The sequence below is a fragment of the Nycticebus coucang genome, chromosome 6, assembly GCF_027406575.1.
Source record: "Nycticebus coucang isolate mNycCou1 chromosome 6, mNycCou1.pri, whole genome shotgun sequence".
NCBI classification, from domain to species: Eukaryota; Metazoa; Chordata; class Mammalia; order Primates; family Lorisidae; genus Nycticebus; species Nycticebus coucang.
The window spans coordinates 123,535,501-123,560,591 of NC_069785.1; the positions used below are offsets into that span (position 1 = coordinate 123,535,501).

A 25,091-nucleotide genomic window follows, 5' to 3' on the forward strand; every position below is an offset into this window, starting at 1 on the left:
TGCCTCAGCCTCCCAAGTAGCTGCGACTACAGGCGCCCACTACAACACCCACCTATTTTTTGGTTGTAGTTGTCATTGTTTGGCAGGCTGGGCCAGATTCGAACCCGCCAGCTCCAGTGTATGTGGCTGGCACCCTAGCCACTTGAGCTACAGGTGCCGGTGGCTCATGCCTGTAATCACAGCACTCTGGAAGGCCGAGACAGGTGGATTGCCTGAGCTCCCAAGTTGGAGACCAGCCTGAGCAAGAGCGAGACCCCATCACTAAAAAGCCAGGTGGGGTTGTGGCAGGCACCTGTACTCCCAGCTACCTGGGAGGCTGAGGCAAGAGTTTGAGGTTGATGTGAGCTGTGATGCCATGGCACTCTACCCAGGGCAACCAAGTGAGAACGTGTCTCAGAAAAAAAAAGTAGTTAGGCCGGTACCGTGGCTCCTGCCTGTAATCCTAGCACTCTGGGGAGGCTGAAGTGGGTAGATTGCCAGAGCTCAGGAGTTCAAGACCAGCCTGTACAAGAGCAAGACCCTGTGTCTAAAAAAAAAATAGCCAGGCATTGTGGTGGGTGCCCATAGTCCCAGCTATTTCGGAGGCTGGGGCAAGAGGATTGCTTGAGCCCAAGAGTTGTTTTTTTTTTGAGACAGAGCCTCAAGCTGTCGCCCTGGGTAGAGTGCCATGGCATCACAGCTCACAGCAACCTCCAACTCCTGGGCTCAAGTGATTCTCCTGCTTCCGCCTCCCAGGTAGCTGGGACTACAGGCACCCACCTCAACGCCCTTCGCTGAACCCAAATGTTTGAGGTGGGTGTGAGCTATTATGCCACAGCACTCTACCAAGGGCCACAAAGTAACACTGTCTCCCTCCTATGTAACACTGTCTCCTATGAAAAAGGAAAAAAGCCAAGTAGTTGGCCAGGTGTAGTGGCTCATGCCTGTAATCCAAGCACTTTGGGAGGCCAAGAGGGGAGGATCACTTAAGGGCAGGAGACAGCCTGGGCAACATAATGAAACAGAAAAATTAGCCAGCATGGAGGCAGGTGCCTATAGTTTCAGCTACTAAGGAGGCTGACCCAGGAGGATCACCTGAGCCCAGAAGTTGGAGGTTGTATGAGCTATGGAGATGCCACCATACTTCAGCCTAGATGACAGAGCAAGACCTGGTTTCCTGAAATAAAAAATGAATTGGCTCCCTAACAGTGAAGAAGTAGCTTTGGACTTGTCTTACAGGCTAGACAGGAAGGAAGTATGTGAATGGAAAACTGGACGTCTACAGGTGAAAACAAGATGGCAGGCAGAGAGGAATGGGGGTAGGCTGGTGCATAGAAGCAGGCTACCCAGGCAAACTGCTTTCAGCCATCCCGGACTAGCCAACAGGTGAATGACTCAATTGTTTTTAAGATCACAAAGAGTGGGCTTGGCGCCTGTAGCTCAGCGAATAGGGTGCCAGTCATATACACTGGACCAGCCCAGGCCTGCCAAACAACAATGACAACCAAAACCAAAAAACAGCTGGGCGTTGTGGCAGGCACCTGTAGTCCCAGCTACTTGGGAAGCTGGGGCAAGAGAATTGCTTAAGCCCAAGAGTTGGAAGTTGCTGTGAGGTGTGACTCCACGGCACTCTACCCGGGACGACAGCTTGAGACCCTGTCTCAAAAATAATAAATAAAATAAATAATAGTAATAAAATTTCCACTACAATTGCACTTTTACAGATTAAAAATGTCTGCTCAGCGGGCGGCGCCTGTGGCTCAGAGGGTAGGGGTGGCGGGTTTGAACTCGGCCCGGCCAAACTGCAACAAAAAAATAGCCAGGCGTTGTGGCAGGCGCCTGTAGTCCCAGCTACTTGGGAGGCTGAAACAAGAGATCGCCCAAGCCCAGGAGTTTGAGGTTGCTGTGAGCTGTGACGCTATGGCACTCTACCAAGGGCGACAAAGTGAGACTCCGTCTGTAAAAAAAAAAAAAATGTCTGCTCAGTAATGATGGTGCACGATTTATAGCATACTCTTTACGGCTTCACAGGAGCAGAGGTCAGAACATCTCTCCGGGGTGACGGTGATTAGATATTAGAACGCGGTCACGTACAGCAAGTGTTATCGAACAGCCTGACGGTACTGAAGAGCACCAGAGCTGGAAGTGCTGACTTCACTACTCAACACCTGTGCAACCACCTCCTTCACCCCTCAAGTTTTTCACTTGGAAAATGCCAGTAAAACACCACACAGCGTTACAGCGAGGATTTAGTGAGGTCATCAATGCAAAGCTCTGGACACACAGTGCTCGCCTAGAAATACCAGTTATGATTGGTTATGTCAACCATGGCCAATGTCCAGCGACGTGCATAGCCTGCAGCCCTCACTTTGCGGCGTGGGTGCCTTTTCGCGCAACCTCCCGCTGATTTGGGAACGTCTGATTCCGTGGGCCCGGGGCGGAGGGGGTGGGGTAGGGGAAGGTCTGCGCAGCCGCAAAAGTGTTTGTAGTGCCGCCTGCCGGCCGCTGGGGGCCGTGGGAGCCGCTGGGTTCGCCCCGCCCGGAGGGGTCAGGGGTCACCGGCTGGGGAAGGATCGGCTGCTAGTGGCGGAGATACCAGGTCTTGGGCCTATGACGCCGGCGCATCGCTGTCCTCTGTGCCGCCAGACTTTTTTCTGTGGTCGCGGACACGTCTACAGCCGCAAGCACCAACGGCAGCTGAAGGCAGCTTTGGAAAGGCTCCTGCCCCAGGTGAGGACGCGAGGCTGGAGGCGGCCGAGATGCGGGACAGTGCAGCGTGGGTCTGAGGGTGCCCTTCTTGGCCTGGGGATCCTACTTGTCCTCTTCCCCCGCAGGTGGAGGCCGCCCGCAAGGCCATCCGCGCCGCCCAGGTGGAGCGCTATGTGCCCGAGCACGAGCGATGCTGCTGGTGCCTGTGCTGCGGCTGTGACGTCCGGAAACACCTGAGCCACGGAAACCTGACGGTGCTCCACGGAGGGCTGCTGGAGCATCTGGCCAGGTGATAGCCAAGCTGGGAGCCTTCTCCAGCACAGACGCACACGTGTGGGGGAAGGGTTTGGGGCGGGTGAAAGAAAGGACGCTTTTGTGTGATTGGATCGGGATGGATGGGTTGAGTTACAAGCTTGCCAACCTTGAGTAGGGGTCTTATGCTGCCCACGGTCTCAGGGGTGCTGGTGGTCTAGCTGGGAAAGCCAGCTTGGTTACCGCCTATCTCCTACTCTCAGATTCTCACAGTTTTATTGAAGGGAAGAGACCGGAGATCTTGAAGAAACTGATAACAGTATTCCTCTCTAAGCCTTGCCTCAGGCAGAAACCTAGATCGGTCTGCATTACTTACCTAATGCTTAGATATCTGAGTTTTACTTTATAATCTATAAGTGAAATTATTCATCCTCTATATTCTCAGCCCAGAACACAAGAAAGCAACTAACAAATTCTGGTGGGAGAACAAAGCTGAGGTCCAGATGAAAGAGAAGTTTCTGATCTCCCCCCAGGAGTATGCGCGGTAAGTCACTGCTTATGAAAGATGAAGTAGCAGAGTGAATTCTCTGGCTCTTTGTCAGCTTATGGGAGCTTACTCTATTTTGGAAAGTTCAGTACGGATTTCATAAGTATCTACTCTTTTCTTAGCACTTAACTATTCTAGGCACTATATTGGACACAAAAGAAGGGTAACAGTGTTCTTGGGATTTATAATGTAGTTGGGGATGGAATTTAGCAAATAGTAAATTTAGCAATATAGTAAAAGTTGAGGGCAGCGCCTGTGGCCAAGTGGGTAGGGCATCGGACCCATATACCGAGGGTAGCTGGTTCAAACCTGGCCACGGACAAATTGCAACAAAAAAATAGCTGGGCGTAGTGGCGGGCACCTGTAGTCCCACCTACTTGGGAGGCTGAGGCAAGAGAATCACCTAAGCCCAGGAGTTGGAGGTTGCTGTGTGACACCACAGCACTCTACCCAGGGCAATAAAGTGAGACTCTGTCTCTACAAAAAAAAAAAAAGAAAGAAAAAAAGTTGACTATAATCGACTAAATAAAAGTGAAGCATAGAAAATACTGGCCAGGCAGGGTGGCTCACACTTGTAATTCCAGCACTCTGGGAGGCCGATTGATGTGGATTGCCTAAGCTCAGAAGTTCCACACCAGCCTGAGCAAGAGTGAGACCCCATCTCTCAAAATAGTTGGGCTTTGTGGTGGGCGCCTATAGTCCCAGCTACTTGGCAGGCTGAGGCAAGAGAATCATTCAGCCAAGAGTTTGAGTTTGCTGTGAGCTGTGACTCTATAGCACTCTACTGAGGGTGACACAGTGAGACTCTGTCTCAAAAAAGAAAAGAAAACATTAAACTCCATTAGGAACAAAAGAGGCTGTTTATAGTGCTCAAGAAACTGGTGCTCAACCAATACCCACTTTTTATAGTTTTGGACTTTATTCTCACTGGACTTTACAGGGCCCCGAGAAACTGAAGACTTAGAAAGCTGGTCAGTGGCTCTGCACCTGTAGCTCGGTGGCTAGGGCATCAGCCTCATACACCGTAGCTGGCGGGTTTGAATCTAGCCCAGGCCTGCCAAACAACAATGACAACTACAACTGAAAAGTAGCTGGGCATTGTGGCAGGCACCTGTAGTCCCAGCTACTTGGGAGACTGGGCAAGAGAACTGCTTAAGCCCAAGAGTTTGAGGTTGCTGTGAGCTGTGACGCCAGGGCACTCTACCCAGGGTGACAGTATGAGACTCTGTCTCAGAAAAAAAAAAAAAAAGAAAATAAAGAAAGCTGGTCTGTATCAAGGGAGTGTGAGCCCTAAACTGCTTCCTGAAGAGAGAACAGGCAGTGTCACTGTGCCACTTTAATTGGGATCATACTACAATTATGTGTTGTGGAACCCAAGTGATCTCAGAGTTACAGAAAAACTCATGGTATCTATTTTATTCCTACCTACTTAGTGTGGGGAATAGTGAGGGGACAGTAAGAAATGCCTGGCTCAGGGCTCGTAGCTCAGTGGTTAGGGCGCTGGCCACATGCACTGGGGCTGGTGGGTTTTGTTTAGGTCTGCTAAACAAAAAAAAAAAAAAGAAAAGAAATGCCTACATTGTACTCCTTTCAAATCTGTGGTTCAGACTGGGAGGAGACAGGAAACTGAGGACAAAAAGTATTTACTCCTCACACCCTGACCCATATCCATGTAGTTTCTGGTAGATAAATGAATGATAATTGACTCTCTGAACTTAATGGAGTGACTGAAGTGAAAAGCAAGGTATGAAAGAACATGTTTCCTTTTGCATAAGAAAGAAAATACAAAAAAAATTCATATATACACAATTGACTTTTTCTGAGACAGTCTTTTTTTTTAGACAGAGTCACACTACATCACCCTCGGTAGAGTTCTGTAGCGTCATAGCTCACAGCAACCTCAAACTCTTGGGCTTAAGCGATTCTCTAGCCTCAGCCTCCCCAGTAGTGGGACTACAGGTGCCTGCCACAACGCCTGGCTATTTTTGTTGTTGTTGTTGCAGTTGTCATTGTTGCTTTAGCTGGCCTGGGCCAGGTTTGAACCCGCCAGCCTTGGTGTATGTGGCCGGCGCCCTACCCACTGAGCTACGGGTGCTGCCTGACACAGTATTATTCTGCCACCATGAATAGAGTGCTGTGGCATCATAGCTCACAGCAACCTCAAAATTTTGGGCTCAAATGATCCTCTTGCCCCAACCTACTGAGTAGCTGGGACTATAGGCACCCACCACAATGCCAGCTATTTAGGAGATGGGGTCTCGCTCTTGCTCAGGCTTGTCTCCAATTCCTGAGCTCAAGAAATCCACCTGCTTCAGCATCCCAGAGTACTGGGATTACAGGCCTGAGGCACTGTGAACAGCCACAATTGACCCTTTTTTTTTTTTTTCCTGAGACAGTCTCATTATGTGGCCCTCCATAGAATGGGTGGGATTACAACTCATAGCAACCTCAAGCTCTAGGGCTTAAGTGATTGTCTTGCCTCAGCCTCCCAAGAAGCTGGGACTACAGGCACCCACCATAACGCCCAGCTATTTTTTTCCAACATTATTTTCTTTTTTATTTTCTGCAGTTTTGGGCCAGGGCCTGGTTTGAACCCGCCACCTCTGGTATATGGGGCTGGCGCCCTACTCCTTGAGCCACAGGCGCCGCCTACCAGCTATTTTTTCGTTGTTGTTTTTGCAGTTGTCTTTGTTGTTTAGCAGGCCTGGGCCTGGCTCTAACCCACCAGCCTCAGTGTATGTGGCCAGCGTCCTACTCACTGAGCTACAGGCACTGAGCCCACAATTGACTCTTTTTTTTAAGGCCTTCAATGTTTTATTGGGGGATCCACTGTGAAGTTTTTTTTCGTTTTGTTTTTTGTTTTTCCACCATACACTGGTTTTATATACCATTTGACAAATTTTCATCACACAAAATTGACTCTTGAACAAGAGTGTTAGGGGAGCTGACCTGCACAGTTGAAAACCTGTGTGTTACCCCCCAAAACCTTACTGATAGCCTACTGTTGACTGAAAGCCTTACCAATAACCTAAACAACTAACCCATATTTTGTTTTTGTGTTATATACTAAACAATAAAGTAAGCTAGAGGAAAAAAAAAGTGTTATGAAGAAAATGTTAATAGGGCGGCGCCTATGGCTCAGTGAGTAGGGTGCTGGCCCCATATACCGAAGGTGGTGGGTTCAAACCCAGCCCTGGCAAACTGCAACAAAAAAATAGCTGGGCATTGTGGTGGGCGCCTGTAGTCCCAGCTACTCTGGAGGCTGAGGCAAGAGAATCACCTAAGTTCAAGAGCTGGAGGTTGCTGTGAGCTATGACCTCACAACACTCTACTGTGGGCAATAAAGTTAGACTCTGTCTCTAAAAAAAGAAAATGTTAAGGAAGGCGGGCATGGTGGCCTATGCCTATAGTCCCAGCTGTTTAGGAGGCTGAGGCAAACAGGAAGATTGCTTAATCCAAAGAATTAAAAACTGCAGTGAGCTGGGCGGCGCCTGTGGCTCAGTGAGTAGGGCGCCGGCCCCATATGCCGAGGGTGGCGGGTTCAAACCCAGCCCCGGCCAAACTGCAACAACAACAACAACAACAAAAAAAAAAATAGCTGGGCGTTGTGGCGGGCGCCTGTAGTCCCAGCTGCTCGGGAGGCTGAGGTGAGAGAATCACGTAAGCCCAAGAGTTAGAGGTTGCTGTGAGCCGTGTGACGCCACGGCACTCTACCTGAGGGCGGTACAGTGAGACTCTGTCTCTACAAAAAAAAAAAAAAAAAAAACTGCAGTGAGCTATGGTTGCCCCTACTGCACTTCAGCCTGGGTGACAGAGTGACACCCCATCTCTAAAAAGAAAAGGACGAAGAAAAAGAAAAATCATAAGGAAAGGAAAATGTATTTTTTCTACATGAAGTAGAAGTAAATTATCATAAAGGTCATCATCATCAAGGGGAGGAGGAAGAAGAGGAGTTGGTCTTGGTACCTCAAGGGAGGCAGAGATGAAAGAGGTGGACGAACAGGAAGAGGAGGCAGGAACGGCAAGCACACTTAGTATAACTTTACAGAAGTACGCTGGGCTGGGCAGGTGACTCCCACCTGTAATCCCAGCAGTCTGGGAGGCTGAGGCGGGTAGATTACTTGAGCTCAGGAGTTCGAGATCACCCTGAGCAAGAGCGAGGCCCCATCTCTTAAAAAAAATAGCCGGGGGTGGCGCCTATGGCTCAAAGGCGTAGGGAAGCGGCCCCATATGCCCAAGGTGGAGGGTTCAAACCCAGCCCTGGCCAAAAAGAGCAAAAAAAAAAAAAAAAGCCGGGTGTTGTGGTGGGTTTTCTTGATCCAGTGCAAAGAGTAAATGTACCAAAGTGGGAATGGTGGGGGGATGAAGAAATAAAACACACAGGAGACAAAGATCACCAAGAGATAAGGATGGGATCGGAAGGTCTGGCAAGCTGATGACTGCAGCCAGCACCAAACCCAACAGAACTGAACCGTAAAACCCAACAGAACTGAACCGTATGAATGGCTTTATATATAGTACCTAAACAAGGTTGTTTATACTAACAATGTTGCAAATTAGCAAGGAAAGCCAGTAATAGTACATGGGGTAAAGATAACTTTAGGGAAAGAAGGCTGTGTGCTTTTAGGCAAAAGAAAAGTATACAGAAGCTACCTGACTTCTGGCAGAGGAAGCGGAGAAAGGAGTATTGTTATTGTTTTTCTTTTTTTTTGTAGAGACAGAGTCTCACTGTACCACCCTGGCATCACACGGCTCACAGCAACCTCTAACTCTTGGGCTGAAGCAATTCTCTTGCCTCAGCCTCCCGAGCAGCTGGGACTACAGGTGCCCACCACAACGCCTGACTATTTTTTTGTTGCAATTTGGCCGGGGCTGGGTTTGAACCTGCCACCCTCGGCATATGGGGCCGGCGCCCTACTCACTGAGCCACAGGCACTTTTTTTTTTTTTTTGAGACAGAGACTCACTATGTTGCTCTGAGTAGAGTGCCATGGCATCAAAGGTCATAGCAACCTCAAACTCTTGGGCTCAAGTGATTCTCCTGCCTCAGCCTCAGGTAGCTGGGACTACAGGTGCCCGCCACAACACCTGGCTATTTTTTTGTTGCAGTTGTTGTCGTTTAGGAGGCCCTGGCTGGGTTCAAACCCACCAGCCTTGGTGTATGTGGTTGGCACCGTAACCACTGTGCTACAGGTGCCCAGCCAGGACTATTGTTTTTTAGGAAAGGAGAAGCAGTTTGGGGGTCGCTCCTTGAACGCACCTCCCGGGCTGTGAGGCTCTTGCCACTTCACACTCCATAGAGGTACCTATAGTCCCAGCTACTTGGGAGGATGAGGCAAGAGGATTGCTTGAGCCCAGGAGTTAAGAGGTTGCTGTGAGCTATGATGCCACAGCACTCTATCCTGGAGCAATAGAGACTCTGTCTCAAAAAAAGAAAAGAAAAAGTTTTTGTAACTGTAAAAAGCAATTTCCTATTGGAAAGTAGAAAACTCTACATAATGGTTTCATCTTTCTCAAAGGTTTCATGAATACTCTGCTTATTCTCTCATTCTGTATTTTTATTTTCTAGTTGAGTTACGGACCATTTTATCAGAAATCATTTTAGCACTATAATTTTGAAAAACTCTGTAGGGCAGGGCAGCACCTGTGGCTCAAAGGAGTAGGGCGCTGGCCCCATATGCCAGAGGTGGTGGCTTCAAGCCCAGCCCCAGCCAAAAACTGAAAAAAAAAAAAAAGAAAAGAAAAGAAAAACTCTGTAGGGGTAGATTATGGGTGGGGCATGGTGGCTCATGACTGTAATACTATAGCACTCTTGGAGGTGAGGCATGTGGATTGCCTGAGCTCATAGGTTCGAGACCAGCCTGAACAAGTGTGAGACCCCATCTCTAAAATAGCTAGGCCTACGGCGAGTGCCTGTAGTCTCAGCTACTCGGAAGGCTGAGACAAGAGAATCACTTGAGCCCAAGAGTTTGAGTTTGCTGTGAGCTATGATGCCGCAGCACTCTACCTAGGGTGACAAAGTCAACATTCTGTCTCAAGAAAGAGGGTGTGGCGCCCATAGCTCAGTGGTTAGGGAGCTGGCCACATGCTCCTGGAGTGGGGTTCCAACCTGGCCCAGGCCTGCTAAGTAACAACAATAACAAAAAAAAAAAAAAAATAGCCAGGCATTGTGTAGGTACTTATAGTCCCAGCTACCAGGGAGGCTGAGGCAAGAAAATCACTTGAGCCCAAGAGTTTGAGGTTGCTGTGAGCTCTGACGCGACAGCACTCTACTGAGGGTGACAAAGTAAGACTCTGCCTCAATAAAAAAAGGTAGATGGGTGGCGCCTGTGGCTCAGTGAGTAGGGTGCCAGCCCCATATACCGAGGGTGGCGGGTTCAAACCCAGGCCCCGGCTGAACTGCAACAAAAAAATAGCTGGGTGTTGTGGCAGGCGCCTGTAGTCCCAGCTGCTCAGGAGGCTGAGGCAGGAGAATCACGGAAGCCCAAGAGCTGGAGGTTGCCCTGAGTCCTGTGATGTCATGGCACTCTACCGAGGACGGTAAAGTGAGACTCTGTCTCTACAAAAAAATAAAATAAAAAAGGTAGATTATGTAACTATAATGATTTTCAGATTTTTTTTTTTTTTTTTTTTTTTGTAGAGACAGTCTCACCTTATTGCCCTCGGTAGAGTGCCGTGGTGTCACACAGTTCACAGCAACCTCCAAATCCTTGGGCTTAGGCGATTCTCTTGACTCAGCCTCCCAAGTAGCTGGGACCACAGGCACCCACCACAACGCCTGGCTATTTTTTGTTGTTGTTGTTGCAGTTTGGCCGGGGCTGGGTTTGAACCCGCCACCCTCGGCATATGGGGCCGGCGCCCTACCCGCTGAGCCACAGGCGCTGCCCTCAGATGTATTTTTTTTGAAACGGTCTTTTTATGTTGCCTAGACTGGTCTGGAACTCATGGGCTGAAGTGACTCTCCCAAGTAGTTGCAATTACAGTATGTACCACTACCCCAGGCAGGAGACTTTTTATAAAAAGTTGTCTAGAGAGTGTGGCACCTATAGTTCAGTGGGTAGGGCACCAGACATGTACACCCAGGTTGGCTGGTTCAAACTCGGCCCGGGCCAGCTAAACAATGACAACTATAACAACAAAAAAAAGCCAAGTGTTGTGGTGGGCACCTGTAGTCCCAGCTACTTGGGAGGCTGAGGCAAGAGAATTACTTAAGCCCAAGAGTTTGAAGCTGCTGTGGGCTATGATGCCACCACACTCTACTGAGGGTGATGTAATAAGACTCTGTCTCAAAAAAAAAAAAAAAGTCTAGAGACTCTGAATAGGCATAAGCACATGCAGGGTAATGGAAACAAAATATGGAGGGGTCTGCTAAAAGCCCAAAACTTTCTTCTGGTCCTCAGTGCCTTCAAATACATACATGTATTTTTTAATCTCACACTAAGTTTTTTAAAAAAGCTAATTTCGGGCGGCGCCTGTGGCTCAGTCGGTAGGGCGCCGGCCCCATATACCGAGGGTGGCGGGTTCAAACCCGGCCCCGGCCAAACTGCAACCAAAAAATAGCCGGGCGTCGTGGCGGGCGCCTGTAGTCCCAGCTACTCGGGAGGCTGAGGCAAGAGAATCGCTTCAGCCCAGGAGTTGGAGGTTGCTGTGAGCTGTGTGAGGCCACGGCACTCTACCGAGGGCCATAAAGTGAGACTCTGTCTCTACAAAAAAAAAAAAAAAAAAGCTAATTTCCTCTGTTTTCTGGAGAGTCCATTTCCAGGAGCTTCTCTTGAGGTTGGAGATCAGTCATTTGCCTTCCAGGCCAGTCTACAGAAAGTCCAGCATGCTCTAATGTGTTGTACTTGGCCCACTCACTCTTTTTTTTTTTTTTTTTTTGCAGTTTTTGGCTGGGGCTGGGTTTGAGCCCTCCACCTTGGGCATATGGGGCCGGCGCCCTAGGCCTTTGAGCCACAGGTGCCGCAGATTTATATGTTTTAGTACTGACACAAACAGTAAAGAGAGACCAACATGCCAGTTTCCCGGGTCCTTGTTTCCTGTTTCACATACCCAGAAAGACCACATTAAAACAAAAAGGGATGGATAACTGCAGCCCTGGGGAGCCAAATCGAGTCTGCAAGTAAGTGGGGTTTTTTGTTTTTTAAATTTATTTTTACTTGATAATTTTTTTTTTCTGTTTTTTTGAGAGAGAGTTTCAAGCTGTCGCCCTGGGTAGAGTGCCATGGCGTCATAGCTCACAGCAACCTCCCAACTCTTGGGCTTAAGTGATTCTCTGGCCTCAGCCTCCCAAGTAGCTAGGACTACAGGCTCCTGCTACAACGCCCAGCTATTTTTTTGCCACAGTTGCCATTGTTGTTTTAGCTGCCCAGGCCAAGTTCAAACCTGCCAGCCTGGGTGTATGTGGCCGTTGCCTTACCCACTGAGCTACGGGCACCACCTCTTGATAATTTTTTTTTTTTTAAGAGATAGAGTCTTACTTTATCGCCCTCGGTAGAGTGCCGTGGCATCACAGCTCACAGCAACCTTCAGCTCTTGGGCTTAGGCAATTCTTTTGCCTCAGCCTCCCAAGTAGCTGGGACTACAGGCGCCCACCACAATGCCTGGGTATTTTTTTGTTGCAGTTTGCCGGGGCCGGGTTTGAACCCGCCACCCTCAGTATATGGGGCCGGTGCCCTACTCACTGAGCCACAAGTGCCACCCATCCTGATAATTTTTTTAAAAGCTAAGTGGTTTGGGCGGCGCCTGTGGCTCAGTCAGTAAGGCGCCGGCCCCATATACCGAGGGTGGCGGGTTCAAACCCGGCCCCGGCCAAACTGCAACCAAAAAATAGCCGGGCGTTGTGGCGGGCGCTTGTAGTCCCAGCTACTCGGGAGGCTGAGGCAAGAGAATCGCTTAAGCCCAGGAGTTGGAGGTTGCTGTGAGCTGTGTGAGGCCACGGTACTCTACCGAGGGCTATAAAGTGAGACTCTGTCTCTACAAAAAAAAAAAAAGCTAAGTGGTTTTATATTCTGCAGCTCTACTCTGAGAGAGGTAAAGCGGAAACTGGGAGCTGATGAGAAACTGCCTCATGACAGCCTTCCAGGTGAGATAGAGGCAAGCAGGAGGTGGCCTTATAGCAACTGAATACAGGCCTCCCATCCTCTTGTGTCTAGGAGGGTCACACAAGGCATTCAGCCAAGACTTTGATTAATTATGGTTCAAGCTATTGCCTATATATGTGTGTGTCTGCACGCTCATGTGCAAGTTTTCCAGGACACCAGCACCATGATAGTGGTATTGGTTATTCTGAAACCTTTTCATGTGTATTGTTGGATAAAACATCTGCAAATATATTGTTAGGAAGCAGAGCTTTCACTATAGCAGAAGGAAGAAACAAGAAATGAAGGGATTTGAATAGGGAGGTTATGAATTTGTGATTTCAGGGAAAAAAGCTTTGTACTCCGAAAGAGCCACAAGCATGACACTGTGTAGCAATAAAGTCTTTGCTGCTGGACATGGTGGCTCATGCTGTAATCCTAGCACTCTGAGAGGCCAAGGCAGTAGGGTTGCCCGAGCTCACCAGTTTGAAACCAGCTGAGCAAAAGTGAGATCCCATCTCTACTAAAAATAGAAGAACTGAGGCAAGAGGATTGCTTGAATCCAAGAGTTGGAGGTTGCTGTGAGCTATGACACCATGGCACTCTACCAGGGGTGACAGCTTGAGACTCTGTCTCAAAAAAAAAAAAAAAAAGATATTTGCTAGCACTCAGTTCTAGACTTGTAAATACTGTTTTCTAACAAAAGGATCCAGGTCTCACTGGAGAGATGGTTGATTTTAGGTTTGGAGCAGTTTAAGTATGTGCTGTTCCTAGAAGGTCTTGTGCTAAAAGCAAAAAAGTGTGCGGATTAATGAAATCAGGTGCAGAGGACATAGGAGCTGTATTTTTTTTTGGGGGGGGGGTTGTTATTTGTTTGAGACAGAGTCTTAAGCTGTCACCCTGGGTAGAGTGCCGTGGCGTGACAGCTCATAGCAACCTCAAACTCTTGGGCTCACGTTATTATCTTGCTTCAGCCTCCTAAGTAGCTGGGACTATAGGTGCCCTCCACAATGCCCAGTTGTTGTTTTGTTTTGCTGTTGTTGCAGTTGTTTTTTTTTAGCTGGCCTGGGCTGGGTTTGAACCCGCCAGCCTTGGTGTAGTGATTGGCACCCTACCCAAGGAGCTACGGGCGCTGCCCTAAGAGCTAGTTTTAAGGGTTTTTTTTTGTGTGTGTGGTTTTTGGCCAGGGCTGAGTTTGAACCGCCACCTCCGGCATATGGGACTGGCGCCCTACTCCTTGAGCCACAGGCGCCGCAAAGGGTTCTTACTAGCCAAATAATGATAGTAATAAATTACAGCATATAACTAGGGTGATCATATAGGTTTTTATCCAAACCTAACGATAACTTTGAAACTTCACAGGGATCCTTATGATAATTATACCAGGACAGCAGACAAACCATGACTCTATGGACAAACTAGACTATGTGGCCTCCCTGATCATAACATACCAAATATAGAAAAAAATAATCAACATCCATAATACTGCTTTTAAAAAAAAGAAATAAGATCATCTTTTACTGAAAAATGCCAACTAGTGAACAAAGAAATAATATAATTAAAAATCACCATTTTTGCACCCCCCAAATACTGATTTATGTAAAAATTATGAATGAATGCATAAAGAAACAGTATTCATCAGTGTCAAAGTTTTAAACCACAGATTAAACTGTGCCGTTATAATGGTTAAGTAGTCATGCGAGGCATTGGTAACAAAGGGTGAACAGTTTTGACACTTCATATGCCTCCTGATATGAGGCAGTGGGAGTTTCATTAATGTGATATTTCTGCCAGAAAGCTTTATCAACCTGAATCTTACTACCCAGGAAACTGAAGAATTAAGAATTTTGGATTGTGTGAAACATCTGGCCTGAATTCTTCAAAGGATTCAAAGAAGTAGGACTACTTCTAAACTGGAGGAGGACTAGAGAGACCTAAGAGTCAAAATTCCACATGTGACCTTTTGTTGGACCTTGGGATTGGGGGTGAAGGAGAGAAGGTATAATACACATTTTTGAGACAACAGGGGAAATTGGAGTACGGACTACATACACTCAAATCTATGGACATATAAGCTGTATATCTATACTCAGTAGCCAAATATGGGACAATCCGAATGTCAAAAAGAGTAACTGGACCAGGCACAGTGGCTCACGCCTGTAATTCTAGCACTCTGGAAGGCCGAGTGGGTGGATCATCTGAGCTCAGGAGTTTGAGATTAGCCTGAGCAAAAGTGAGACCTCCAATCTCTATAAATAGCTAGGCATTGTGACAGGCACCAGTAGTCCCAACTACTTGGGAGGTTGAGGCAAGAGGATCACTGGAGCCCAAGTTTGAGGTTGCTGTGAGCTGTAAAGCCGTGGCACTCTACTGTGGGCAACAAAGTAAGACTGTCTCCAAAAAAAAAAAAAAGGCTCAAGCAGCTAAGGCACCAGCCACATATACCTGAGCTGGCTGGTTAGAATCCAGCCCGGGCCCACCAAACGACAGCTGCAACCAAAAAATAGCCAGGCCTTGTGGCGGGCGCCTGTAGTCCCAGCTACTTGGGAGATGGAGGCATGAGAGTCGCTTGAGCCCAGGAGTTGGAAGTTGCTGTGAGCTGTGATGCCAAGGCACTCTACCCAGGGCGACAGCTTGAGGCTCTGTCTCAAAAAAAAAAATAAAAATAAAGTAAAACTAGCCAGGCATCATGGTGGGCACCTGTAGTCTCAGCTACTTAGGAGGCCAGGAGTTTGAGGTTTCTGTGAGCTATGACAGCATGGCACTCTACCCAGGGCAAGAGTAAGACTATGTCTTTAAAAAAAATGAGGCCCGGTGCCTGTGGCTCAAGCGGCTAAGGTGCCAGCCACATACACCTGAGCTGGCGGGTTCGAATCCAGCCCTGGTCCGCCAAACAACAATGGATGCAACCAAAAAATAGCTGGGTGTTGTGGCAGGCGCCTGTAATCCCAGCTACTTGGCAGACAAAGGCAGGAAAATCCCTTGAGCCCAGGAGTTGAAGTTTGCTGTGAGCTGTAATGCCATGGCACGCTACCCAGGGTGACAGCTTGAGGCTCTGTCTCAAAAAAAAAAAAAAACAAAAAAAAACTGATTGTGGTTATGGTATTGTGATTGTAAGAATGTTCCAATTCACAGGAGATATATGCTGAAGTATTTAGGCTTAGTCATATGATTAATTTTTTTTCTTTTTTGAGACAGGGTCCCACCCTATGCCCCTGAGCAGAGTGCAATGGGCGTGGTAGTTCACTACCACAACCTCAGACTTGGGCTGCTGGCACCCCACTGCCTCAGCCTCTGGAAGCCTCTGGGATTACAGGCGTGCGGCGCCCAGCTGGGTTTTTCCATTTTTTTCACAAGTCAGGGTCTCACTGTCGCTCAGGCGAGTCTCACACTCCTGAGCTCAAGCGATTCTCCCTCCTCAGCCTCCCACAGTGCTGGCTCCCAGGCGTGAGCCACCGCGCCCGGCATGATTAAATTTTTATTTGGGGCTTACATAGTTAAATGGGCAGGGCACCGGCCACATACACTGAGGCAGGCAGTTCAAATCCAGCCCAGGCCTGCTAAATAACAATGACAAGTGCAACAGAAAAATAGGCGGGCACCTGTAGTCCCTGATACTTGGGAGACTAAGGCAAGAGAATTGCTTAAGCCCAAGACTTGAAGGTTGCTGTGAGCTGTGACGTCACAGCACTCTACCGAGGGCGACATAATAAGACTCTATCTCAAATAAATAAATAAATAAATAAATCTTTAGGGTTAATATGTATCTGGAGACAGTGTAACTGGCTTATTGTACCCTCAATGAATCCCCAACAATAAAAAAAAAAAAAAAATATGTATCTGGAGAAAAGGGAAAAGTGGAACCATTATGGCAAAATGTTCACAGTGAATCCAGGTGAGAGGTATATACTTCACTGTACTATTCCTGATTCTGAATTTGAAATTCCTCAAAATTAAAAAAAAAAAAAAAGGCTGGATGCAGTGACTTAGCAATGAGGCCTGTAATCATGCCAGGGTGGGAGATCATTTGAGGTCAGGACTTTGAGATCAGCCTGAGCAAAGTAAGGCCCTGTTCTCTACCGAAAATAAGAAAATAAGGCAAGTGCGGTGGTATCCACCTGTACCTCCCCAGCTACTCAAGGGAGTTTAAGGTCACTATAAGGTAGGCTAGGTCACTTGACAGAGCAAGACTGTCTGGAAAAATCTCCTGAGAAGCTTTCCACAAATGGTGGGTGGATGGGTTCTATGCTGATTTGCCCCTTTTCTTTTTAGATTCAAGAAATCCATGGTGAAAGGTTTGGATTCCTATGAAGAAAAAGAGGATGAGGTGATCAAAGAAGTAAGTTACATGAAAGGCCTCTGAAGGAACCAGCCCCCATGATCCTGTGCCTGTCTAAGCATCTTCTCCCCCACAGATGGCAGCTCAGATCCGCGAGGTGGAGCAGAGCCGGCAGGAAGTGGTTCGGTCTGTCTTAGAGGTTGGTTTCCCTCGGAGGATCCAGAGCAGTATCCAAATTCACTAATCCCTGGCTTTCCCAGGTCTAGCCATTTCATGAACCAGCTCTTCTGAAAGAATCGTTCATCTGCTTGGCTTGAATTCCCTTACCTGTACGCCAGGGGTCAGGCCTAGTCAGTGAAGATGCAGATAGGCCTGGGAGGGAAGAATTTGCAAGATGGGTAGTACCCTTCATATGCCAATTTGTTGCCTTCCTGTGATACTGGGGTCTAAATGATGGTAGGGTCATTGCCTAAGCAGGTGCTTAAACATCCCAGACACATTTGTTTTTCCTGAATCAAACTCAGCCTCAGGCAGTGCCAGACCCAGAAGAGGGCTCTTCAGCACCTGGAAGCTGGAAAGGGACAAACAGGTAAGATTGTTAGGGAATCTTTTACTGGGAGTTTGACATCTTAGTGTTCTGCATACTTTCGGCTGGGAAATGGGAACAGATCCGATCTTTACCATCTTCACTGCTCAAGGACTTCATCTGCTAGCCTGACTCATGTTTGTCTTTTTCAGCCATGTTACCTCCAGCTCACAACAGTCCTCATACTTGGAACTACCACAAACTCCAGAGCTTGACTGGATGGAGACAGGACAACCTCTAACGTTCATTGGCCATCAGGTATAATGGATAAGCAAGTTAGAAGAAGGCCAGTGCCCCCTTAGGTCTCAGGACTCATCCTCTGATTTTTCTGCCTATATATTATCCTGGCCATTCCGTCTCCAGAAGAGGCTTTTCCCTCTTAGTGTGCTGTTCCCTAATATTGTGTTCCTACACCTCTTTCCTCACCTTCCATGGTGATCTTATCCACACCTGTTACTATCATGTGGCAACTCCTAAATTTTGCCATCTTTAGCAAATACAGGACATTTATACTTAAATATCCCAGAGGCACCCGAAACTAACCCCAACCACTCTTATTTTCAGTCACTATAAACGCAAATCTTTTTCTCCTTCTATATCTTTTTTTTTCTTTTATGGTTTTTGGCCGGGGCTAGGTTTAAACCCGCCACCTCTGGCATATGGGACCGGCGCCCTACTCCTTGAGCCACCCGCGCCGCCCTCTCCTTCTGTATCTTGTCAAGTCAGTTTTACCTCCTGTCCACTTCTCTTCAACCTGGGGACAATTTCTGCTCCCCCTGCAATCCTGCCTAAAACATACAGAAAAATCACTCTATCAGCTGTAATTTCATACCCTATTTTCCACGTTATACTATATTACTCCCAGCCTTTAAGTTGCCACTGCCTAAAATATGCTTTCTTTCCCTGTGATCTAGTTCAAAATGTTACTTTCTTTCAACTCTTAGCTCAAATGTTACTTTTTCATAGAATGCTCATCTATCTTGATTAGATATGGATGTAGCACCAGGTTCTCTTCCCTAACCTTATCTATGTTCTCCGAGGACAAGGTTTTGTTCACCTGGCATATAGTAGGCACTGTACTTTTGGACATGTCCACAACTGAGACTGTGAGCCTCTCAAGGACAGTACTTTCAGTGATTTATTTGTGCTTTTAAGATTTAATATCAACTAGGGTGCAGAATTAGCACTGTGGCTGCAGTCATTATGCCCGTCTCCTTTAAAGGTGGCTTTGTCTCTAATTATGAGTATCCTATCATCTCTTGGCTTTCTTACCTAAGTTTTCTTTCCCCCCATTTCTAACTACAGGATATACCAGGAGTTGGTAACATTCACTCAGGTAAGATATAGGCAATATTTCTAAAACTCTGAGAGACAGTTATTCTTTTTAGAATAAAAAGTTGTCTGAGATAAAGCATATGTATCTGATAAAGGACTTATACCCAGACTATACAAAGAGCTCTCAAAACTAAGTAAGAAAACACCCAATAAACACATATGAATAGGTTTTCATCATTAGTCCTTAAGGAAACGCAAATGAAAATCACGATAAGATAGTACTATGTACCTATCAGAATGACTAAAAGACTGATACAGACTAAGGGTAAGGTGTTGATGTGGATAACTGAAACTGTCATGCACTGCTGGTGAGAATGTAAAATGGTACAATTACTTTAGAGAGCAGTTCAATGTGCACCTACCATATTATCCAGCCATTTCATTCTGAGTACTCAGGAGAAAAGAAAGCCTATGTACTGGTACCCAAGCTTTACTGGAAACAATGCAAATGTCCACTAACAGGTAAATGGATAAATAATAGCATTCAAAAGTGAAGGAATTATTGTGACACAGATTAATCTCAAACTAAAGGCCAGATGTGCTACCCCCCTCCCCAAAGCACACATTATTTATAGAAATACCATGGAACAGAGGGAAAGGCACAAGGAGGAATAGGAAGGATTTTAATGAGGCAGAGCACAACTTGGAGGTCTTAATTGTGATGGTTTCCACTCAAAAAATTATCAAATTTTAGGCTGGGCGCGGTGGCTCATGCCTATAATCTTAGCACTCTGGGAGGCCGTGGCAGGTGGTTTACCTGAGTTTATGAGTTCAAGATCAGCCTGAGCCAGAGCAAGACCCAGTCTCTAAAAATAGCCAGGCATTGTGGTGGGCACCTGTAGCTACTTGGGAGACTGAAGGAAGAGACTTGCTTGAGCCCAAGAGTTAGCAGATGCTGTGAGCTATGATGCCATAGCACTCTACCAAGGGCAACAAAGTGAGACTCTGTCTCAAAAAAAAAAAAAAAAAAAAATTATTGGCGGCGCCTGTGGCTCAGTGAGTAGGGCGCCGGCCCCATATGCCGAGGGTGGCGGGTTCAAACCCAGTCCCAGCCAAACTGCAACAACAACAAAAAAAGCCAGCCCCATATGCCAAGGATGGCGGGTTCAAACCCAGCCCCTGCCAAACTGCAACAACAACAACAAAAAATTATCAAATTTCAATGTGTACAGTATGTTACATGTCAGTTATTTTTAATCCTTGATTACTAAGAAGTAAAAGTATTACATGCTATCTTTTTTTTTTTACATGCTGTCTTAATAAAATATTTTTGCATAATTTTTTGCTAGAGGTCAGCTGCCAGAATGTTTGGTTACAGTGAGAAATCACTGAAAGGCTAAGAAACCACCTTCAAAAAGGTGTTATTCACAGAAACCACTGGAAATAAAAGGATTAAAGCTATTTAAAAAAACAGTATATCACATGTAAGCAAGGTATGTTGCTTTAAATGAGCCTATGGTCTTCAACTTAGAATTCCTTTTTTTTTTTTGTAGAGACAGAGTCTCGCTTTATGGCCCTTGGTAGGTAGAGTGCCATGGCATCACATAGCTCACAGCAACCTCCAACTCCTGGGCTTAAGCGATTCTCTTGCCTCAGCCTCCCGAGTAGCTGGGACTACAACAGGCGCCCACCACAAAGCCCAGCTATTTTTTGGTTGCAGTTCAGCCGGGGCCAGGTTCCCCTCGGTATATGGGGCCGGCGCCTTACCAACTGAGCCAAGGCGCTACCCCAACTTAGAATTCTTGAGTTTTGCTTTTGAACATTTATTCTTTTTTTGAGACAGTCTCATTCTATTGCCCAGGCTAGAGTGCCATAGTGTCAAGCATGACTCACAGCAAGCTTAAACTCCTGGATTCAAGTGATCCTTCTCCCTCAGCCTCCCAAGTAGCTGGGACTAGAGGTGTCCACCACACCTGGATGGGTTTTCATTTTTCTGTTTTTAGTAGAAATGGGGTCCCGCTCTTTTTTTTGTAGTTTTTGGCCTGGGGCTGGGTTTGAACTGCCAACTCCGGTATATGGGGCTGGTACCCTACTCCTTGAGCCACAGGCGCTGCCCTAGGGGTCTCGCTCTTGTTCAAGCTGGTCTTAAACTCCTGAGCTCAAGTGACCCCCCCACACTGACCTCCCAGAGTGCTAGAATTATATATAGGTTATGATTCACCACACCTGTTTTTATTAGGAGGCGAGTTAACAACTAGAGCATGTTTCATGATAGCTGAAACTCAAAAAAAGACTGTCCCCTGGGTAGCGTGTGGTGGTGTCATAGCTCACAGCAACTTCGAACTCAGGCTCAAGCAATCCTCTTTCCTCAGCTTTTCCATTTTTAGCAGAGATGGGAGTCTCACTTTTTGCTCAGGCTGGTCTCAAATGAGCTCAAGCAGTCCGTCCACCTGCCTCAGCCTCCTAGAGTGCCAAGATTACAGACGTGGCCTAACTTACTGTTTCCTTAATGAGCCTTCCTTTTCCAGGTGCCACACCTCCCTGGTTGGTCCAAGATGAGGAATACATCTCTGAGAATCAACAAATAGGACCATCCTATGAAGAATTTCTTAAAGAAAGTAAGCAAGCTAATCCAATACAGGCAGAAAGTTCTCTAATAATAATCTTCACTCAAAACTATTTTCTTATTACACAGAAGAGAAACAGAAACTGAAGAAACTTCCCCCTGACCGAGTTGGGGCCAACTTTGATCACAGTTCCAGCACCAGTGCAGGCTGGTTACCCTCTTTTGGTCGAGTATGGAATAATGGACGCCGCTGGCAGTCCAGGTAGGGGTTCTATGCCAAGTGTCCAATCTTCCACCCCTGTGGAGATCTCTTTAACCTGTTAACCCTTCATCTCCTTCCAGGCACCAATTCAAAACTGAAGCTGCAGCAAGGAACAAACAGTCACACAAAGAAAAAAGCTAATTGTGCTCTACCAACTACTAAGTCTTCCTGCCAAGTCAATACATCCAAACCCACTATTATTGCCTTTCTTAGGAAACAGACAGACCCTTTCATTTGTTCAATAAAGTTTTATTTTTCCAAATATATGGTTGGTTGGACCTGTAAAAAAATTTTAAAAAGAGTCAAAACTATAGCCTTGCAAAGGGAATGTGTACTTCTTACAGTTGAGTCCCTCAGTTCCTGCTCACCCTGTTCATGCATCTTCACCAGCAGCTGGGGCATCTCCACCCTTGGTATTTCTGGTGTAAATTACTTGAGCTCTGTGCTTTGAAACCAGTTTGATAAGGCCTAGGGAGAAAAGATAGGTTGTCAATATGCTTTCTATCCCTACCTGAAACATAATTACTTAATTTGAAACAGTTTGGCTTTTGATGATCATCTACCTTCACTTATCCTTTCTTTATTTTTTGGTTGCAGTTTGGCCAGGGCCGGGTTTGAACCCGCCACCCTCGGTATATGGGGCCGGCGCCCTACCGACTGAGCCACAGGCGCCGCCCTACCTTCACTTATCCTTTAAATTAAAGCTCATCACTGCTTTTGGAATAGCCACACTCTAGCATTTTGGTAACAACTATTTATATATTATACTTGCCACTATTTTTCAAAAATATGAAATGCTAATCAGACCCAACATAAGAATTACTTCACCACAAGGTTTTGAACATTTTTGATATTGCAAAACAGTTTCTTGAAAATTTTAACTATTGCCTCTGCAATTCTATGCTTTTTCACTCGAAACATGAAGGATCCTTGAGCCTCAACAAACTACTACAGGGGATTCATGACAAAAAAGTGGCTAAGAGTAGCGGCGCCTGTGGCTCAGTGAGTAGGGCGCCGGCCCCATATACCGAGGGTATGGGTTCAAACCCAGCCCCGGCCGAACTGCAACAACAACAAAAAAAAGTGGCTAAGAACCCCACTAAGAACTTATTTCAGAAATAAAACATTAAGAATTAATACTACTGGGCAGCACCTGTGGCTCAGTAAGGCGTTGGCCCCATATACCGAGGGTGGCAGGTTCAAACCCAGCCCTGGCTGAACTGCAACCAAAACATAGCCGGGCGTTGTGGCGGGCACCTGTAGTCCCAGCTGCTTGGGAGGCTGAGGCAGGAGAATCGCATAAGCCCAAGAGCTAGAGGTTGCTGTGAGTCCTGTGACATCATGGCACTCTACTGAAGGCAGTAAAGTGAGACTCTGTCTCTTAAAAAAAAAATAATTTAGGGCGGCGCCTGTGGCTCAGTGAGCAGGGTGCCGGCCCCATATACCAAAGGTGGTGGGTTCAAGCCCAGCCCCGGCCAAACTGCAACAAAAAAATAGCCGGGCGTTGTGGCAGGCGCCTGTAGTCCCAGCTACTCGGGAGGCTGAGGCAGGAGAATTGCCTAAGCCCAGGAGTTGGAGGTTGCTGTGAGCTGTGTGAGGCCACGGCACTCTACCGAGGGCAAGAAAGTGAAACTCTCTACAAAAAAAAAAAAAAAAAATTTTATACTACTAATAGCTCATGGTCAGAATAACAGGCTATATCTTTTTGGGGGAACCCTGCTTTTCCAATGAAAGTATTTAGTAAGATTGCTAACATACTTAAGACAATTAAACCAGCAAAAACACATCAGCACAACATAATCCTTACCTTTACTAAGGAGCTCCTGAAGGGCTGCCCTGGCCAGGGAACCTCGAATCTTCAGTCTCTCAGAGACCACAGCTGGAGTGATAAGCTTATAGTTGGGAACTTCCTTACAGAGTTTGTCATACGTAGCTTTGTCAAACAAGACTAGGTTGTTGAGCTTGTCCCGAACTTTGCCTTTGGACCACTTCTGCTCACCAAACAAAACAAGAAGTCAGTATTGCTGGCAGAAGCACTCTTTCCCTCCTGTACAATCTATGTCAAATCTCTCCCATTATTATCAAATGTAAATTACAGGCCAGGTGTGGGTGGATTGCTTAAACTCAAGAGTTCCAGACTAGCTAAGCAACAGTGAGACCTCGTTTCTACAAAAATTAGGAAGGAAAAAAAAAAAGCCTAGCTGGGTGGCGCCTGTGGCTCAAGGGAGTAGGGCACCGGCCCCATATGCCGGAGGTGACCGGTTCAAACCCAGCCCTGGCCAAAAACTGCAAAAAACAAAAACAAAGCCTAGCTGGGCAACCTGCACCTATATTCCCACTTACTCCAGAGACTGAGGACACAGCACTCTATCCAGAGCAACAGAATGAGACTGTCTCAAAAAAAAAAAAAAAAAAAAAAAGTCAATTATAGATTACAAAAATAAATGACATATCTCTGGGGCTTTGGAATATGGGCTGAGCCCCACAGGATCTGTTAAAAATAACAAGTCCTAGGCACTGACACTAACACTTTATACACATTTGTTTCACATCCATGACCTTAAGAAACATATACTGTGCAATCTTTCAAATGAGGAAAAAAAAAAAAGAATTCTGATCCTATAGCGAGTACACGAAGAATGACGACGGTAAGTTAGACTGTAATAACGCCTGACTCTAACACACACAAACTAGGCCAGGTGCGGTGGCTTACGCCGGTAATCCCAACGCTTTGAAAGGCTGAGATGGGCGGATTGCTTCAGCTGACGAGTTCGAGACCAGCCTGAGTAAGAGTGAGACCCCGTCTCTAAAAACAGCCAGGCGGTATGGCAGGCGCCCATAGTGTCCCAGCTACTCAGGAGACTGAGACCAGAGAATCACTTAAGCCCAGGAGTTTGAGGTTGCTGCGAGCAACGACGCCACAGCTCTCTACCCAGGGCAACAGAGTGAGACTGTCTCAAATTTAAAAAACCCACAACCTAAGATGTCACAACACTAAAGTAGCAGGGGAGGGCACCCCCAGTACCTTTCACTCTGAGGGCGGGATTCACGCCTACCTTCTTTTTGGCCTTGCCTCCAGATTTGTTCACTGGGTCTTTGTCTTTCTTGGCCGACTTTCCGGCATCTTTCTTCTTCTTGTCGTCCTTGGGCGGCTGTAGGAGTTGAGGCGAAACGCAGTCTGGTCACACAGTAGCCCCGAGCTCCCCTAATGCAGCACCCTCTCCCCCCTACCCCCCGCTCCGCAAACGCCACAACCAGAGCACATGGGTGAAGACAAGTAACAGCTGCGCCCGCCTAGAGACTCAGCCCGGCAGCCCAATGAGCCCTCCCGTCCATGCTGCCTCCACTGAGAGCTAGCGTCATGCCGCCCTCACACCCCGCCGACTTCAGGCCACTGAGGCTCACCATTGCGAAGCTAGGAGAGGAGCTGCCACTACCGCAACCTGGCTAAGATGTCGGACAAAAAGGAAGCGCCGTTGACGAACAAACCCAGAAACCTCCGACCGCCGTGAGTACTTCCGGGGCAAGGGGAGGAGCCACGCACTGGCGGACGTTCTCGG

At 47.1% G+C, this 25,091-nt stretch overlaps 2 protein-coding genes across 3 annotated transcripts; one reads left to right on the plus strand and one right to left on the minus strand.

The window, feature by feature from the left end:
* The first annotated feature begins 2,513 nt into the window (after positions 1-2,513).
* Positions 2,514-21,793, plus strand: CENATAC (centrosomal AT-AC splicing factor). Its single transcript, XM_053595250.1, has 11 exons — positions 2,514-2,709; positions 2,814-2,977; positions 3,386-3,484; positions 16,836-16,902; positions 16,979-17,041; positions 17,367-17,431; positions 17,581-17,686; positions 18,734-18,764; positions 21,232-21,321; positions 21,399-21,531; positions 21,612-21,793. Exons 1-11 carry the CDS (start codon positions 2,590-2,592, stop codon positions 21,670-21,672), a joined length of 999 nt encoding a protein of 332 aa, XP_053451225.1. The 5' UTR covers positions 2,514-2,589; the 3' UTR covers positions 21,673-21,793.
* RPS25 (ribosomal protein S25) lies at positions 21,760-25,091 on the minus strand. Of its 2 annotated transcripts, XM_053595262.1 has the most exons (5): positions 24,937-25,091; positions 24,588-24,683; positions 23,339-23,522; positions 21,900-21,999; positions 21,760-21,810 (listed from the first exon to the last, which is right to left on the minus strand). In XM_053595262.1, exons 1-4 carry the CDS (start codon positions 24,937-24,939, stop codon positions 21,905-21,907), a joined length of 378 nt encoding a protein of 125 aa, XP_053451237.1. In that variant the 5' UTR covers positions 24,940-25,091; the 3' UTR covers positions 21,760-21,810; positions 21,900-21,904. The 2 variants fall into 2 exon arrangements, with proteins under 2 accessions (XP_053451237.1, XP_053451236.1); XM_053595261.1 differs by having other exon boundaries at positions 21,760-21,999; positions 24,937-25,090.

Coding starts and splice junctions, on each gene's coding strand:
- CENATAC (XM_053595250.1), top strand. CDS start 2,590: ATGACGCCGGCGCATCGCTGTCCTCTGTGCCGCCAGACTTTTTTCTGT. Junction 17,042..17,366: donor TGGTTCGGTCTGTCTTAGAG/GTTGGTTTCCCT, acceptor AATCAAACTCAG/CCTCAGGCAGTGCCAGACCC. Junction 17,432..17,580: donor AGCTGGAAAGGGACAAACAG/GTAAGATTGTTA, acceptor TGTCTTTTTCAG/CCATGTTACCTCCAGCTCAC.
- RPS25 (XM_053595262.1), bottom strand. Junction 23,523..24,587: donor GAGGCAAGGCCAAAAAGAAG/GTAGGCGTGAAT, acceptor TTTGGTGAGCAG/AAGTGGTCCAAAGGCAAAGT. Junction 22,000..23,338: donor TCAGGAGCTCCTTAGTAAAG/GTAAGGATTATG, acceptor TTTTCTCCCTAG/GCCTTATCAAACTGGTTTCA.